This window comes from Helianthus annuus, chromosome 16, assembly GCF_002127325.2.
Source record: "Helianthus annuus cultivar XRQ/B chromosome 16, HanXRQr2.0-SUNRISE, whole genome shotgun sequence".
Classification (NCBI taxonomy): domain Eukaryota; kingdom Viridiplantae; phylum Streptophyta; class Magnoliopsida; order Asterales; family Asteraceae; genus Helianthus; species Helianthus annuus.
Genome location: NC_035448.2, coordinates 146610138 through 146626857, shown reverse-complemented (window position 1 = coordinate 146626857; position 16720 = coordinate 146610138). Strand labels below are relative to the sequence as shown.

The 16720-nt window shown below is 35.9% G+C and overlaps 1 protein-coding gene and 1 long non-coding RNA gene across 6 annotated transcripts; one reads left to right on the top strand and one right to left on the bottom strand.

The window, feature by feature from the left end:
- Positions 1–4177: 4177 nt before the first annotated feature.
- Positions 4178–13448, top strand: LOC110889550. 4 transcript variants are annotated; one of them, XR_004883919.1, is made up of 7 exons: positions 4178–4602; positions 5875–5958; positions 6264–6354; positions 7088–7769; positions 12007–12090; positions 12397–12487; positions 13221–13448. It is a non-coding gene; the product is annotated as an uncharacterized LOC110889550 (long non-coding RNA). The 4 variants fall into 4 exon arrangements; XR_004883917.1 differs by lacking the exons at positions 4178–4602; positions 5875–5958 and having other exon boundaries at positions 5966–6354; XR_002563651.2 differs by lacking the exons at positions 4178–4602; positions 5875–5958; positions 6264–6354; positions 7088–7769 and adding an exon at positions 10580–10734.
- Positions 13150–16256, bottom strand: LOC110887739 (G-type lectin S-receptor-like serine/threonine-protein kinase At1g11330). 2 transcript variants are annotated; one of them, XM_035985290.1, is made up of 5 exons: positions 15443–16256; positions 15158–15368; positions 14829–15066; positions 14606–14755; positions 13150–13609 (listed from the first exon to the last, which is right to left on the bottom strand). In XM_035985290.1, exons 1-4 carry the CDS (start codon positions 15632–15634, stop codon positions 14680–14682), a joined length of 717 nt encoding a protein of 238 aa, XP_035841183.1. In that variant the 5' UTR covers positions 15635–16256; the 3' UTR covers positions 13150–13609; positions 14606–14679. The 2 variants fall into 2 exon arrangements, 1 of the variants encoding a protein (XP_035841183.1); XR_002563654.2 differs by lacking the exons at positions 14606–14755; positions 14829–15066; positions 15158–15368; positions 15443–16256 and adding an exon at positions 13684–13921.
- Positions 16257–16720: the final 464 nt, after the last annotated feature.

Below are 16720 nucleotides of genomic sequence, written 5' to 3'. Positions count from 1 at the left end.
AAATTTAAGATTCTTAAAAAACTTCACATTCGATTCCTTATATTTACTATTCAGTTAAATAATACTTTTGTAATCAATTTTTACTTTCCTTACTATTCTCTCTTCATGGTTGTGAAAATCGACGGTAGTTTAGCAATTCCGGCAAAATTATTAACCAAAACTTGTAAATTCCGACAATTAATCATATTTACTTGAAAATATAAGACGAAAATGTTAAAACATGTCTACTTAAAAAATCCATATAAAAATGTGTATATATGAATATAAAACTCAATATTACATATAAATCCCAATCCGATTCATACTATTAATCCTGATTAATCCTTAGTCGGTATCCACCAGCCAACTAACGTCTAACGATTCTTACAACATTGCTCTCTTCCAACTAATTATATGACCTTTTATTTTTAAATTTTATCATAAAGTATAAAGATAAGAGAGAGTTTATCAAATCCAAGTGGAATACTATAAATAATTTAAAAAACCATTACGATACAAAAATGCATTAGTTACAAAGAAGCCGATCATGATGACTTTAAATTCCTTGTAAACGTGGGGTATACATAAAAGGTGATTTATACATAATATGGTTTATTTATGCATAGTAAATTTATACATAAATATAGTTTGTTTATGCATAGTAAAAATAACAATCCCAATTCCAAATATCTTTATTTATTTATTTTAAATATATTCTTTAATACTAACTGTCACACCCCTCCAAGGCCCCACCCCGCCTTGGAGGTGTGACATGCCCAGGATCATAGCCACCAATCATATTGAACAATGTATTTAAGTAAATAAAACCAACTACAATACAATTGGTGTCAAAACATAGTTTGAGTTTACAGCGGAAGCAAAAGATAAGTTTAATATAAGTTTTCCCACAACGACCGCGCCTCCCAGTGCAAGCTCCTTAAGCTAGGGACCTAACGACCTGCAAGGCATATAACAACGAGTCAACAACAAAGTTGAGTGAATTCACAGTTTGTTCACTGGCTTACTAGCCCGTATCGCGGTCTCCCAGACATGTGTGCGAAGGATACTACATCGCAACCCTACAGGCATGTGTGCGAAGATCAGTGGAGTGGCATCCTACCTCTGGAGGATGGCCGTGCCTTGTAGAAAGTTCGTGAACTCACCTTTGCTTTTGCTTTGTTCGGTTTGCTTATCTTCTTTGATTGTAAGGGTATGGGATAGAGTTTTATCCTACTGATAAGCCTAATAATCTAACGCACACGAATTTAGGTAAGTAACCAATACAACATTTACGACAATTCACGAGATTAAACCCTCACAACGATTAACAAAGTGCAATACTTAACAATTCAGCGGATTCACAACGAATAACAGAGCATAGTCCGAAATTGGATAATACTCAAATATTCAAGTCGAAATCACAACGAATAACAAAGTATAAGCTCAATTTGAGCAGCACTTAATCATACGTTGGATAGTTTCAATCGATCGGACGTTGAATCGTAATAGCGATCGAATTAATACCCTGAATCGTAGCAGCACTTCGTGATTGTGTGTGTTAATTGTATTGCTATTGCTCTAATTCGACGTACACAGAGAGTTTGTGCGTCGTTGTAACTTCCTCAGGCAAGTCCCAAGGCCTGCTATTTATAGCCGAATTTTGGTCTTGCTTACGGACCGTATGCCATATCCCTTACGGTCCGTAAGGGACACCTATAATTCTTTTGCTTGCCCTCCACGGGACTAGCCTTGATGAGTCAACAGTTTTGACCAATTAGATTTCTACAACGAGTTATGTGGATAATCATCAAGTAGGAAATACCCCCCTGAGTTTTAGGGGTCCTGATCCTAATTCTGATTGTTCTGGAAATCTTAGGGTTTCTGCAGAATTACTTGGGTTTCTCAATTTGGGTTTCCAATTAGACTACTTAAAATAATAAATAGGATTTTTAGTGAGAGTTGCTACATTCTCCCCTCCTTATAGAAATCTCGTCCTCGAGATTTATTCGAATAAGTAAGGATACTAGTACTAATCTTTTATGCTCGAGAAACTTAACCTGTCTTCTATCTAATGTGGTTTCTCAGCAAATCTTTTAAATTTTTCATTCACTTATATGTCTTGAAGAGGTACTACCAGCTATTCGTCAGATAGATATTTCTTAAAGTTGGATACATGAAATACTTAGGGAAGACTTAACCTTAGCTGTAACACTTAAAATGAATATTATAGAACATCGTAAAGTATTGAGTCTTGCACTTGGAGATAAGCATCGTTGCGGATTACTGTACAGGTTATAGTCCGGTTTTATCAAAAATCTTTTTCCTTTTTAAAACCAAGTTCACTATAACCAATGGCTCTGATACCACTCTGTCACACCCCTCCAAGGCCCCACCCCGCCTTGGAGGCGTGACATGCCAGGATCATAGCCACCAATCATATTGAACAATGTATTTAAGTAAATAAAACAAACTACAATACAATTGGTGTCAAAACATAGTTTGAGTTTATAGCGGAAGCAAAACATAAGTTTAATATAAGTTTTCCCACAACGACCGCGCCTCCCAGTGCAAGCTCCTTAAGCTAGGGACCTAACGACCTGGAAGGCATGTAACAACGAGTCAACAACAAAGTTGAGTGAATTCACAGTTTGTTCACTGGCTTACTAGCCCGTATCGCGGTCTCCCAGACAGTGTGCGAAGGATACTACATCGCAGCCCTACAGGCATGTGTGCGAAGATCAGTGGAGTGGCATCCTACCTCTGGAGGATGGCCGTGCCTTGTAGAAAGTTCGTGAACTCACCTTTGCTTTTGCTTTGCTCGGTTTGCTTATCTTCTTTGATTGTAAGGGTATGGGATAGAGTTTTATCCTACTGATAAGCCTAATAATCTAACGCACACGAATTTAGGTAAGTAACTAATACAACATTTACGACAATTCACGAGATTAAACCCTCACAACGATTAACAAAGTGCAATACTTAACAATTCAGCGGATTCACAACGAATAACAGAGCATAGTCCGAAATTGGATAATACTCAAATATTCAAGTCGAAATCACAATGAATAACAAAGTATAAGCTCAATTTGAGCAGCACTTAATCATACGTTGGATAGTTTCAATCGATCGGACGTTGAATCGTAATAGCGATCGAATTAATACCCTGAATCGTAGCAGCACTTCGTGATTGTGTGTGTTAATTGTATTGCTATTGCTCTAATTCGACGTACACAGAGAGTTTGTGCGTCGTTGTAACTTCCTCAGGCAAGTCCCAAGGCCTGCTATTTATAGCCGAATTTTGGTCTTGCTTACGGACCGTATGCCATATCCCTTACGGTCCGTAAGGGACACCTATAATTCTTTTGCTTGCCCTCCACGAGACCAGCCTTGATGAGTCAACAGTTTTGACCAATTAGATTTCTACAACGAGTTATGTGGATAATCATCAAGTAGGAAATACCCCCCTGAGTTTTAGGGGCCCTGATCCTAATTCTTATTGTTCTGGAAATCTTAGGGTTTCTGCAGAATTACTTGGGTTTCTCAATTTGGGTTTCCAATTAGACTACTTAAAATAATAAATAGGATTTTTAGTGAGAGTTGCTACACTAACACATCTTCAAACTTCTAATATTCTTTATATAAGGTCATATAAATATACCTGTTGAACCAGTAAGATAAGTCTGAACCTTTAAGTGTCAAATCAGTATAAGGGGTTATTTGGTAATTTCTGAATGGGTAAATGTCAAATCAGTAAAATGTCTGACCCCTGTTGAACCAGTAAGATAAGTCTGAACCTTTAAGAATCAGTAATAGGGTTAATCGTTCAGGGACAAATGTCTGACCAATTCAGATAAGAGGTCTTAACCATTCAAAGACAAATGTCTAAATCATTTAGACATATGCTCACGAAACAAAAATCATTAAGTGCTGAACCAGTAAGATATCGTTAAGAGATAAACAAACAAGGGCCCCTAAGTTGGTCATATAAATATACCATAAACATGATTAAAATATTTTTTTCTCATCATCTACCATCTACTTGACTTAATGTTACTTCATTAACTGACAATGGTAGCGAAGGAAGAATTGAGGTGGAGTTGATAGCACTTTCTTGAATAAAGAAAGCAGGTTTTTTGGGAGAAGGAAGTGAGCCCTCACCACCCAACATCGCTACCACAGTCGATGTGTGTAACACCCCGAAAACGGGTTTGGTAATCAAACCACGTTTATACTAAAAGACGGGTAAATTACCTTTAGTGGTAAAAGTAACCCGGCGAATATTAGGATTCTTAAATAAACAAGAACTTACTAACTAGGAATTTTAACCTAGTTAGCTAATATTCTAGAAGTAACTTATGATAGGGTTAAAAACAACCAAAACTATATGTCAAACAAAAGATGAGGGGCCTAAGTTGTAAGAAATTGAAATTATATTACTAATTTTAATAAAAATCAAAACCAAACACCCATTAAGGATGTCTGGTCGTACAGGAAAGGGCAGGGGCGACTCCCCACTCTTCAAAACCCTAGAACTTCACTAATCTTGCAAATTGAAGGTCCAATTCAGTCCAAAATCGAAATTTAAGCATGGATTATTAATCCTCATCACAAGAGGATTAAAACGTATGTAAAATTTAATGAAAAATCTCTAGTTGGATTTCTAGGTAAACTTAGAAATCTAAAATTTATGGTTGCATGTTCGTTATATGATGAAATTAGGAATGATTTTATGTCTAGGAGTAAACCCTAGTCATTTACTTGTTGAATTGATGTTCCTAATTGTGAATTCATGATCACCCGATTATGTGCTAAATGGGTTTTGTAGAAACATGATGAACACTAGGATCATAATGGTTACATTGTGTTAATAGAACTCCCTGAAGTTAGATTTGAAGTTTGATGTTAGTACTTGTTAATTTTGCTAGAATTTAAGGGTTTAGAACACTTAAATGGGCTGGAGAAATTTGATGTTTCGTGTTGCACACAAGGTGCTTGTTAAAATGCTTGAACAAGAAAATATAACAAAGCTGATTGGAAAAAAAAAATTTGTTGGGCTGCAGTTTTTAAAAAAATCATATAAAATCACTGGAACATCCTGTGAGGTTGAGCCTTATATGCTCAGAAAGCTATTAAAACATACTACGTTTTATGTTTGGACATGTTTGTTAAATTCTGATGTTAAACGGGTCAAAACAGTGTCCGAAGTCGGCTGAACTGTTTTGACAGCAAGCTGATTGGAAGCATTTTGACTTCTGAGCTGATTTTTGCGAAAATCATAATTAATTATAGGAAGCTCGGATTGAGCTGATTCTTTTTGGGTTGGAAAGATATTTTAGTATTCTATATTTCATCTTTGATCACCAAGGGCTGAATAAAACCGTAAAGTGGTTAAAAGAGTCGATTCCGCAGCTACATTGTAAAGTTGCTACACATTTTATTGATAAACTTAATCTAAGAAAATTGTATACAAGAAAAGGATGAATTGTGAGAAATGTGATAATGATGGCATTCTAATAAATTAACTTGAGGCAATGTGTCTAACGTGGAAATATAATTTGATTGTAAGACTTGGTAAGAGATATGTCGTAGTAGCTTTTATTCCATACTTGAATGGTGTGGTGTGTACCATGTATTTGCTTCAAACAAATTTTATGAAATTGGGTGTATTAAAGGCATCTAAAATACATACAAATGATATATGCAAGTAATATGTACGTGTATGCCAAACATGTTCTAAGTTAGTGCTCAGTCACATACACAAGGACAGTTTGACTTACGAAAGTCAAACTGACCTAAAACTAATGTCTTGATAAATGAGTATGTGTGAATCCATGAGATGTTGTGGTCATTTTATATAATGACTAATCTAACAAATCTTGTGGGTATTGTGTTAAGTTTGATCTCGTCAAGCTAAGTGGGAGCTGGAAAGGAATGGATCAAACGGATCATGGATGCGAAGAATGTATGCGCGGACGCGAGGTAAGTAGAGCTTACACTTTTTTTTAGGATACGTATTTACTTTATAGATTATAAACACGACCAAGGTTATATCCGAAATATGGGTTCCGACACGAAATGATACGGGTCGGGACGAATAAAAGGATAAAAACCATGTTTAATGGCAAAAAGGGGCGAAATGGGTTAAATAATGAAATGGTAAATAAATACCATTCAAATATAAGTGCAAAATGTTTGGTCGTTTAGACTAAACAGGTCAAATGGTAATGTTAACACCATTTGACGAATAACGACTAACAAGTGCATGTCGAGTCTAATGCTCACAGGGTAAAACGGCTTATGGAATTTACGTGGCTATGAATCAGCAAATTATTAAGGCAAGGTATTAAAACGGGTCAATACTTTGACCCGCGCCAGGTACGCGTACATTTGGTGAAAGATATGTGAATACCTTAATGTAGAAAAATGACATGTGAAAGTAGAGAGTAGGATTTAAACTTAAATGATTAAATCCTCTCTAACGGGTCAAAATAAGAACTTGAACGTAAATGGGTTCTAACTAAGTAAGAAACCCATGATTTATGATTTATTTGATAGGAAATATTGAAATTATGATTTTCATGAGTTTATAGAGCAAGTAAACATGTTTGTTTGATAAAATCGCGAACGGGTTAAAATTTGGTAAAAATGGTAATAAGCCGAAGACTTAAAGGTCTTAAATTTTGTTAATTTGGATGTTGGATTTTGACTCCATATTATGAAGGGTCAAATTACAATCATGTAGGAAGAAACGGTGGGTCAAACGGATAAGCGGTTTGAAAGATACGAAAGTTTTCGTGCCAATAAACGGCAAAATAGGAAAGCTGGAATGCAGGGGCCACCGTAACTTACGGTGTCACCGTAAGTTACGGCGGAGTTGAAGGCTTTACGGCAGCCCCCTACTGATTTACGGTAGGGGCATGTCACACCAGGGGCCACCGTAACTTACGGTGCCACCGTAAGTTACGGTGGAGGCCAGTTGGGAAATCCATGTTTTGAGATCAAGAGTTTAACGTTGGGAATTCTTTTTCCTTCCATTACCATTACCGGATTTGTTTAGATTTATTTCAATCCACGTATGACTAAAGCATTTCATGTTTATGAAATGTAGGTTCATTTTGGATGCCGAGAGACGATCAAGCTCATCGAAGAACCGAACACGATATAGTTACATGCTTCCGCACTTTGCCACGTTGTATATTTTAAACAACGAATTCGATCACGTTTTGTAGAATAACTTATGAATTGTAAAAGTTTTAATTTACTCGAAATTTTCTAAGGATACTTAACCTCAAATACATGTTTGTTTTCGTAAATTATACGAAAACCTTTAAAATAATAACTAGGGTGTTACAAGTTGGTAATCAGAGCTCATGGTTAAAGATTAAAGTGTGTTCGGTTCGAGGCTTGATCGCAAACCCGGTAAGTACATGTATATTAATGGTTTGGTATGTGTTGAAATGTTGTGAACAACACATAGGGTTATCGTGTGATACACGTTACCTCAATTAAATGATAAATATAGTTGAGAAAATTGCGCGCGTTGACGTGTATAGTAGAAAAGCCTTGTATTATAATACGGGCGATTATTGAAGTTGATATTACTAATTCTTGTAAATGTTTTAATTGAAGGACACTCGCATCTGAAGATAGCGGGAGTTTAACAAATTGCGGATATGATGATGGAACGGTCCGAGATGTGACAAGAAGAGCATACTCATCAAGGACCTAAATCGCGTAACGATCGCAAATAAGTAATGGCAAGGAATGCCCGTCGGGGCAAGCATTACCAGGTGCACATTTTAAACTTATAGTACAAACAGTAATATGCAACAAATACATAGTGAATGACAGTTGCATATAGAATATGAAACTTGGAAAAACCTGGATAGGTTACCTATCCAGGATGACGTTTCCAAGAGAAATTCAGTAGAGAATATGTATTATTCACAAATTGTGAATAACAAGACAATAACAGAATTCTGTTTATATAGAAACTTGGACGAGAGTGATCATCCAAGTAAGTATTCTCAATATAAATCCTATTGAGAAAAGTAATGATCACATCAACAAATGTGAATAAATGTTTATAAAAAGGGACATTTTACATGTTCAAGGATAAACGACTAAAACTAATAATTGTTAACTAACAATTAAATAAAGTTTTACCAAATGAAATCATAAATATGGAAATAATTTGAGGAGTTACTTATATGGGACGTGATGTGGTAATTATAATAAGGTCACGCGTACCATGTGTTGATCGCTTACTCTGGCCAAGTAAGTAGTGAACACATGATAGCATGAGCTTCTTATAATGAGCGCAGTTATGTCCGATGTAGTAAGGTCAAGATGAATGAAAATTTAAAGGATCCTTAGGGTCAAGAAATCTTATGGGCATACTCGTATAAATGGTTTTCGCGGGAACCATAAAAACGACGTATGGCGCACATAGAAATAAATGACCCAAGGAAATTCGTGACATAAGTCATTTCAGACGAAACAACCATGGTAGACAAAAAGGGCATTGTAAAACCAAAGTATAAATGACCCGCGGGGTCATAGAAACAAAGGTATTGCCCACATGGGAAAAACGATCAAAAACCATGGTAGACAAAAAGGGCATTGTAAAACCAAAGTATAAATGACCCGCGGGGTCATAGAAACAAAGGTATTGCCCACATGGGAAAAACGATCAAAGTCGTTGACTTTGGTCGTAGTAAAGAAATGATGATGATAATGATAATCATCATTCATAGTTTATAAGACTGTCAAGGATGGTCGAATAAAGAATAAAGGTTTGGTTGAATAAAAGCGATGGATTTCGCTAAGACAACCAAACAAATTAAAACGAAATCTTAATGTATACCGGAATGCTTGCACTAATAATGACTTCGGTAAAGTACCCGGTTGATGGGTAAGGATTTAAACACATGCGTAAACCGAGAAACGGGAACACGAATTTAAAGTCAAAAGACTCGGATTATGAGTTATGACTGAAAGACCATAAAATTTCGCAAACAGAAATTTTGATAATTATATTCAACTATTTTGAGGTTGAACGGGTTGAATAAAGTATAATGCTTGATGGCATAAGTAAGCGCAAGCCGGATAACGGTAAGCTTGAGACAAACTGATGCTTAATTGACGTGAGAAGTCATAGAGTCGGAAGAATTATCCGAAAGAAAACGATTGCAGACACGAACTACAGTCAAAGTTAACGGATTTCAAGCATGAAAACAAATGATTTTCAAACAAAAAAAAAGAGAGTGCTTTGACACCAAATATATATTTTAATAAAGACACGAGTAAAAAGAATGATCTACGGGATCCTCATAACCTTCAGGTTATAAACAGTGTAAAGGTCTACGGGACCAAAATGACCTACGGGTCATGAATAAAAAGGAAAAAGGATCATAAAGGACTCGCCTTAAAGAGGTGAGAGCCTAAAGAAATAGCCTACGAGGCTAAGTGAATGAACCTATGGGTTATCTAGACATAGCGAGGGAACTGGTTGAGAATCCCCGCGTAAAATAAGAATGAAAAAGAATAAATTCTTAATTGTCAATTTCTTGATATGAGTAATTGACGAAAGTTAAAGAGAAGACGTTAAATTAAACTTCAAGTTTTAGTGAGAAACAACGTTTTAACAAATATGAATACTACAAGACGATTTTGGAAATAAAAAAATATCAAAGAGTATGGGTCTTAACATCGATAGGTGCAAGACGATATATTCGAAAAAGTGGTATTTTCGAAAATGAAAGGTTGATATAAATTAAACATGACGACACGATCACGGTTAAGAAATGAAATGTGAAGTGGAATCACATTATCACCAGGCGAGCGGTAAAAAGCAACTGGACTAATAAGTCTAGTTAGTGAGATCGGTTAAGGAAATTTAAGTAAGTTGGTTGCTTGTAAGCGGTGGATTCGGTATAACTGAACCGAATAAATGAATTGGAAAACAAAAGAAATAGTTGCTAAAAGAGAAAGATTTCACTAAAGACCTTTAAACGGGTCAAGGTAACGGATTCACAAAGAGTTCGATAATATATGAAAGCGATGGATATCGCTGAGTTAACTAAACTAGTGGAAATAACAAGATTACGTTATTTCAAGTTGCACTATGTCGTATGAGATATGTAGACAATTAGTGACCAAAAAGATGTTACCATACCTATATGGTAATACGAACAATTGGTTAAAAGTATAAGTAATGTTTAAAAGATATCTCGTAAAAAAAAATACATTGAGTTTAAACTCAATGAGTTATGTAAGAAAATGTTTCGAGGACGAAACCTCTTTAAGGGGGGTAGACTTGTAACACCCCGAAAACGGGTTTGGTAATCAAACCACGTTTATACTAAAAGACGGGTAAATTACCTTTAGTGGTAAAAGTAACCCGGCGAATATTAGGATTCTTAAATAAACAAGAACTTACTAACTAGGAATTTTAACCTAGTTAGCTAATATTCTAGAAGTAACTTATAATAGGGTTAAAAACAACCAAAACTATATGTCAAACAAAAGATGAGGGGCCTAAGTTGTAAGAAATTGAAATTATATTACTAATTTTAATAAAAATCAAAACCAAACACCCATTAAGGATGTCTAGTCGTACAGGAAAGGGCAGGGGCGACTCCCCACTCTTCAAAACCCTAGAACTTCACTAATCTTGCAAATTGAAGGTCCAATTCAGTCCAAAATCGAAATTTAAGCATGGATTATTAATCCTCATCACAAGAGGATTAAAAGGTATGTAAAATTTAATGAAAAATCTCTAGTTGGATTTCTAGGTAAACTTAGAAATCTGAAATTTATGGTTGCATGTTAGTTATATGATGAAATTAGGAATGATTTTATGTCTAGGAGTAAACCCTAGTCATTTACTTGTTGAATTGATGTTCCTAATTGTGAATTCATGATCACCCGATTATGTGCTAAATGGGTTTTGTAGAAACATGATGAACACTAGGATCATAATGGTTAAATTGTGTTAATAGAACTCCCTGAAGTTAGATTTGAAGTTTGATGTTAGTACTTGTTAATTTTGCTAGAATTTAAGGGTTTAGAACACTTAAATGGGCTGGAGAAATTTGATGTTTCGTGTTGCACACAAGGTGCTTGTTAAAATGCTTGAACAAGAAAATATAACAAAGCTGATTGGAAAAAAAAAATTTGTTGGGCTGCAGTTTTTAAAAAAATCATATAAAATCACTGGAACATCCTGTGAGGTTGAGCCTTATATGCTCAGAAAGCTATTAAAACATACTACGTTTTATGTTTGGACATGTTTGTTAAATTCTGATGTTAAACGGGTCAAAACAGTGTCCGAAGTCGGCTGAACTGTTTTGACAGCAAGCTGATTGGAAGCATTTTGACTTCTGAGCTGATTTTTGCGAAAATCATAATTAATTATAGGAAGCTCGGATTGAGCTGATTCTTTTTGGGTTGGAAAGATATTTTAGTATTCTATATTTCATCTTTGATCACCAAGGGCTGAATAAAACCGTAAAGTGGTTAAAAGAGTCGATTCCGCAGCTACATTGTAAAGTTGCTACACATTTTATTGATAAACTTAATCTAAGAAAATTGTATACAAGAAAAGGATGAATTGTGAGAAATGTGATAATGATGGCATTCTAATAAATTAACTTGAGGCAATGTGTCTAACGTGGAAATATAATTTGATTGTAAGACTTGGTAAGAGATATGTCGTAGTAGCTTTTATTCCATACTTGAATGGTGTGGTGTGTACCATGTATTTGCTTCAAACAAATTTTATGAAATTGGGTGTATTAAAGGCATCTAAAATACATACAAATGATATATGCAAGTAATATGTACGTGTATGCCAAACATGTTCTAAGTTAGTGCTCAGTCACATACACAAGGACAGTTTGACTTACGAAAGTCAAACTGACCTAAAACTAATGTCTTGATAAATGAGTATGTGTGAATCCATGAGATGTTGTGGTCATTTTATATAATGACTAATCTAAGAAATCTTGTGGGTATTGTGTTAAGTTTGATCTCGTCAAGCTAAGTGGGAGCTGGAAAGGAATGGATCAAACGGATCATGGATGCGAAGAATGTTTGCGCGGACGCGAGGTAAGTAGAGCTTACACTTTTTTTTTAGGATACGTATTTACTTTATAGATTATAAACACGACCAAGGTTATATCCGAAATATGGGTTCCGACACGAAATGATACGGGTCGGGACGAATAAAAGGATAAAAACCATGTTTAATGGCAAAAAGGGGCGAAATGGGTTAAATAATGAAATGGTAAATAAATACCATTCAAATATAAGTGCAAAATGTTTGGTCGTTTAGACTAAACAGGTCAAATGGTAATGTTAACACCATTTGACGAATAACGACTAACAAGTGCATGTCGAGTCTAATGCTCACAGGGTAAAACGGCTTATGGAATTTACGTGGCTATGAATCAGCAAATTATTAAGGCAAGGTATTAAAACGGGTCAATACTTTGACCCGCGCCAGGTACGCGTAAATTTGGTGAAAGATATGTGAATACCTTAATGTAGAAAAATGACATGTGAAAGTAGAGAGTAGGATTTAAACTTAAATGATTAAATCCTCTCTAACGGGTCAAAATAAGAACTTGAACGTAAATGGGTTCTAACAAAGTAAGAAACCCATGATTTATGATTTATTTGATAGGAAATATTGAAATTATGATTTTCATGAGTTTATAGAGCAAGTAAACATGTTTGTTTGATAAAATCGCGAACGGGTTAAAATTTGGTAAAAATGGTAATAAGCCGAAGACTTAAAGGTCTTAAATTTTGTTAATTCGGATGTTGGATTTTGACTCCATATTATGAAGGGTCAAATTACAATCATGTAGGAAGAAACGGTGGGTCAAACGGATAAGCGGTTTGAAAGATACGAAAGTTTTCGTGCCAATAAACGGCAAAATAGGAAAGCTGGAATGCAGGGGCCACCGTAAGTTACGGTGTCACCGTAAGTTACGATGGAGTTGAAGGCTTTACGGCAGCCCCCTACTGATTTACGGTAGGGGCATGTCACACCAGGGGCCACCGTAACTTACGGTGCCACCGTAAGTTACGGTGGAGGCCAGTTGGGAAATCCATGTTTTGAGATCAAGAGTTTAACGTTGGGAATTCTTTTTCCTTCCATTACCATTACCGGATTTGTTTAGATTTATTTCAATCCACGTATGACTAAAGCATTTCATGTTTATGAAATGTAGGTTCATTTTGGATGCCGAGAGACGATCAAGCTCATCGAAGAACCGAACACGATATAGTTACATGCTTCCGCACTTTGCCACGTTGTATATTTTAAACAACGAATTCGATCACGTTTTGTAGAATAACTTATGAATTGTAAAAGTTTTAATTTACTCGAAATTTTCTAAGGATACTTAACCTTAAATACATGTTTGTTTTCGTAAATTATACGAAAACCTTTAAAATAATAACTAGGGTGTTACAATGTGTCGGGCCGATCTTCTACTCGGTGTTGCACACACAATAGGCCAACATGTATTGATCGCATCACTTCACAAGCAAAATAGGATGTACCCAAACATTCATCAATTAGATCGACATACTTGCCTTCACTGTAAAGTCTCCATGCCTATATAAAACACAAATGTCAGATCATATCAGTAGCTACACCTTCATTATTCATTACACCAAAGTTCATATTACAAATGGGTGGGTGTTTGTAGAGCTTCACTAGCCATATATATAGTACTCATACTTCTCATATGTAGTTAGGGGACCCGGAGTGGAAACACTTTTCCCCGTGATGGAAATTGTTCATGCGTGATGGGGAGAATAATGTTGGTAATCAAGCCCCTTTATTCGAATGTGGATCTGGATTTTAGTGTTGTTTTGGTGAACAAAAAATACACAGAGAGATGTTAACGAATTTGTTGAAGGAAGAAGGGATAATTTATTAAACAAAAGTGCTAGGCTATATATAGCCTTACATGAACACGTGCTTTAAACTACAGCCACAAAAATTGAGGAGGAATTATTCAAAACTAACCACTACCTAGTATGACCTCAACGTTCACAACCCACCAAATTCGGTCAAACTAAAACCACTTCTTAAAGCTCCTCACTCAATGTGACTATTAATAAAACAACCTAGACATACTAATTTATAAAACCAAATAATAAAAACCAAATAATAAAAACCAAATAAAATACTAAATGTCAAGATTAAACCTAACAAATAACACCACCGCCACTCAAAATGAAAACGCGTCAAAATGACAACGCGTTATGGGGTATTGGATGGTGAGGGAAATTGTTGGTTGTGAAGGAAAATTGTTGGGTGTGGTGAGTGATGGGCATTTCCGCTAAAAAAGGTTGTGAGTGATGGAATAATGGTTGATGACATGGCGAAACTTGATTGGATGTTGTGAGTGATGAGTGATCACCACCCCTACCCCTTATGCATATATACACTCATTGTCACACACATACATATATGGAGTGCTCCTTTCAAAAAAAAAACATATATGTAGTGCACACACATATGTACACATACACATACACACTCTCTCTCTCTTTCTCTCTCTCACACACACATATATTTATCATCAAGATTCAACCCACTTACATGTCCAAGAAGGCTATCGTCACGGTCTTCATGAACAAAATCTCTATTTTTCTTCCCGTTCACTATTTCCAACACTAAAACCCCAAAACTGAAATATCTGACTTCACCGAGAAGAGACCTTTCATTGCATACTCTGGAGATATGTAGCCCCTGAATCAATACACACAAGACATATAAATAGTTAAATGTAGGGTGGAATATGAATTAATTCAGGGATTCTTACAAAGTTCCCACGACTCTCTTTGTATTTGCTTCACCCTCATCTTCTTTAAATATTCTGGCCAAACCGAAGTCTGATATCTTTGGACGCATCTGATGATCAAGTAAAATATTCCCTGCTTTCAAGTCTCTATGTACAACTTTAAGCCGGGAATCTTGATGAAGATAGAGAAGACCTCGAGCTATCCCATGAATTATGTGGAAGCGTTGTGGCCAATCAAGTAACGACTTCTTTGATTCATCTGCTAAATTTGCAACAAGGTAGTTTAAATGCATTGTATTCGTTTGTGTTTTTAATAAATCTTTTTTATTGGGATTGTTAGAGAGCCCGACCAAATAAAAAACTGTCAAGACTTTTGTTAGGCATGTATTCATAAATTAACATTTTGTGAACGCCTTGAATGCAATATCCTAAGAGCTTCACAAGATTCCGATGCTGAAGTTTAGCAATGCATATAACTTCATTCTCGAATACAACAAGCCCTTGTTGAGAAGAATTTGATAGTCTCTTCACAGCTATCTCTTGTCCTTCTTCGAGTACACCCTGGTGGATCGAGATTGCCAAATTTGTTTAGTATGCACTTATTCAGATACCAACATCTAATTCTTATCATTTACCTTGTATACTGGTCCAAACCCGCCTTCTCCCAGCTTGTTGTCGATCGAAAAGTCATCGGTAGCCCTGGAAATTTTAGCAAAGCTAAACGACAGAACCTCTGCGCTTCCTATCTGGCTGTCATTACCTTTGTAATCTTTATTAAGGGTCTTTTTAGGTGTACCTAGAAAATACGATAATGTAACACTGATCATAAGGTATTAACTTATATGTTCAACATACAAATAGCAATTCAGATCAATATCACTTGCCTTCTCTCTCTGCATCATATGATCTCTTACATTTTGTGAAATTTTAGCTGCAAGATCTCGAGTTTGCCGTCAGGAGTTAATGCTGATCTTAATGTGGTGGTGTTACTACTAGTAATGAAAGTGATATATATCTCGTTCTGATTCTCAATCACGTAAGAAATGCTAGCCGGACTAGCATCAGGCGCATAGTTTTCCCGACCAGAAAATGTAACGCCATTATATGGCCCGATCCTTGTTGTAATAACAGAGCTTCTCCTAATATATACTTGTCGATATTCACCCTTAACCGCTGAAATACTTAATGTATACTCACCTGGGGAAGGATCATCTGCACTCCTCCATGATGTCTGGTTTGTTTCTCTTCCAGTTATGAAGTTCTTGCCCAACTTCATTCCTGGTATGCAGGTATCTCCAGGGTAATCAAAACTTTGCCAAATAACAATTTCATTTCCATTCTTGATTACCAGATTGCCTGTATCAAGGAGTTGTGCTACAAGATTGATATCTGTACCAGATGTCGAAAACGGAGATTTATTTAGCGTTCATGTAAGGTAAAACTAACAGATTAATAGTTATGGTTGTTTTTAACTTAAGAGCCTCGTTCAAGGTCGTTTGTCTATGTAGAAGTTGTAAGTCTTGCCGTATCAAGTGCTTCTTTCTAACTTGCTTGTGACATATGTGACTTGCCGTACCACAGAGGCACAGAATAAAAATATAATTTGACAACTCAACCAATTTAAATCACATATTTTTGTGGGCTGAATCTTGCCAACAGGCCTTTTCTTTGAACCGGTCAAACGTTAAAGCTTTTACACCTGAGAAGGACAAACTTGAATACCCAGGCATTTCATCAAAGAATTAAAGGTAGTCACATCATAAAAATATATCTGCAATCCAGGCACCAGAGCATGCCTACACATATATAATATAAACATAAAACATACGCTACGCATATAAATGGGCAAAAGCGACCGAAATTTACGACCAACAAAAATGTTGGAAGTTTAGCGACTGAGTTTGCGACCAAAT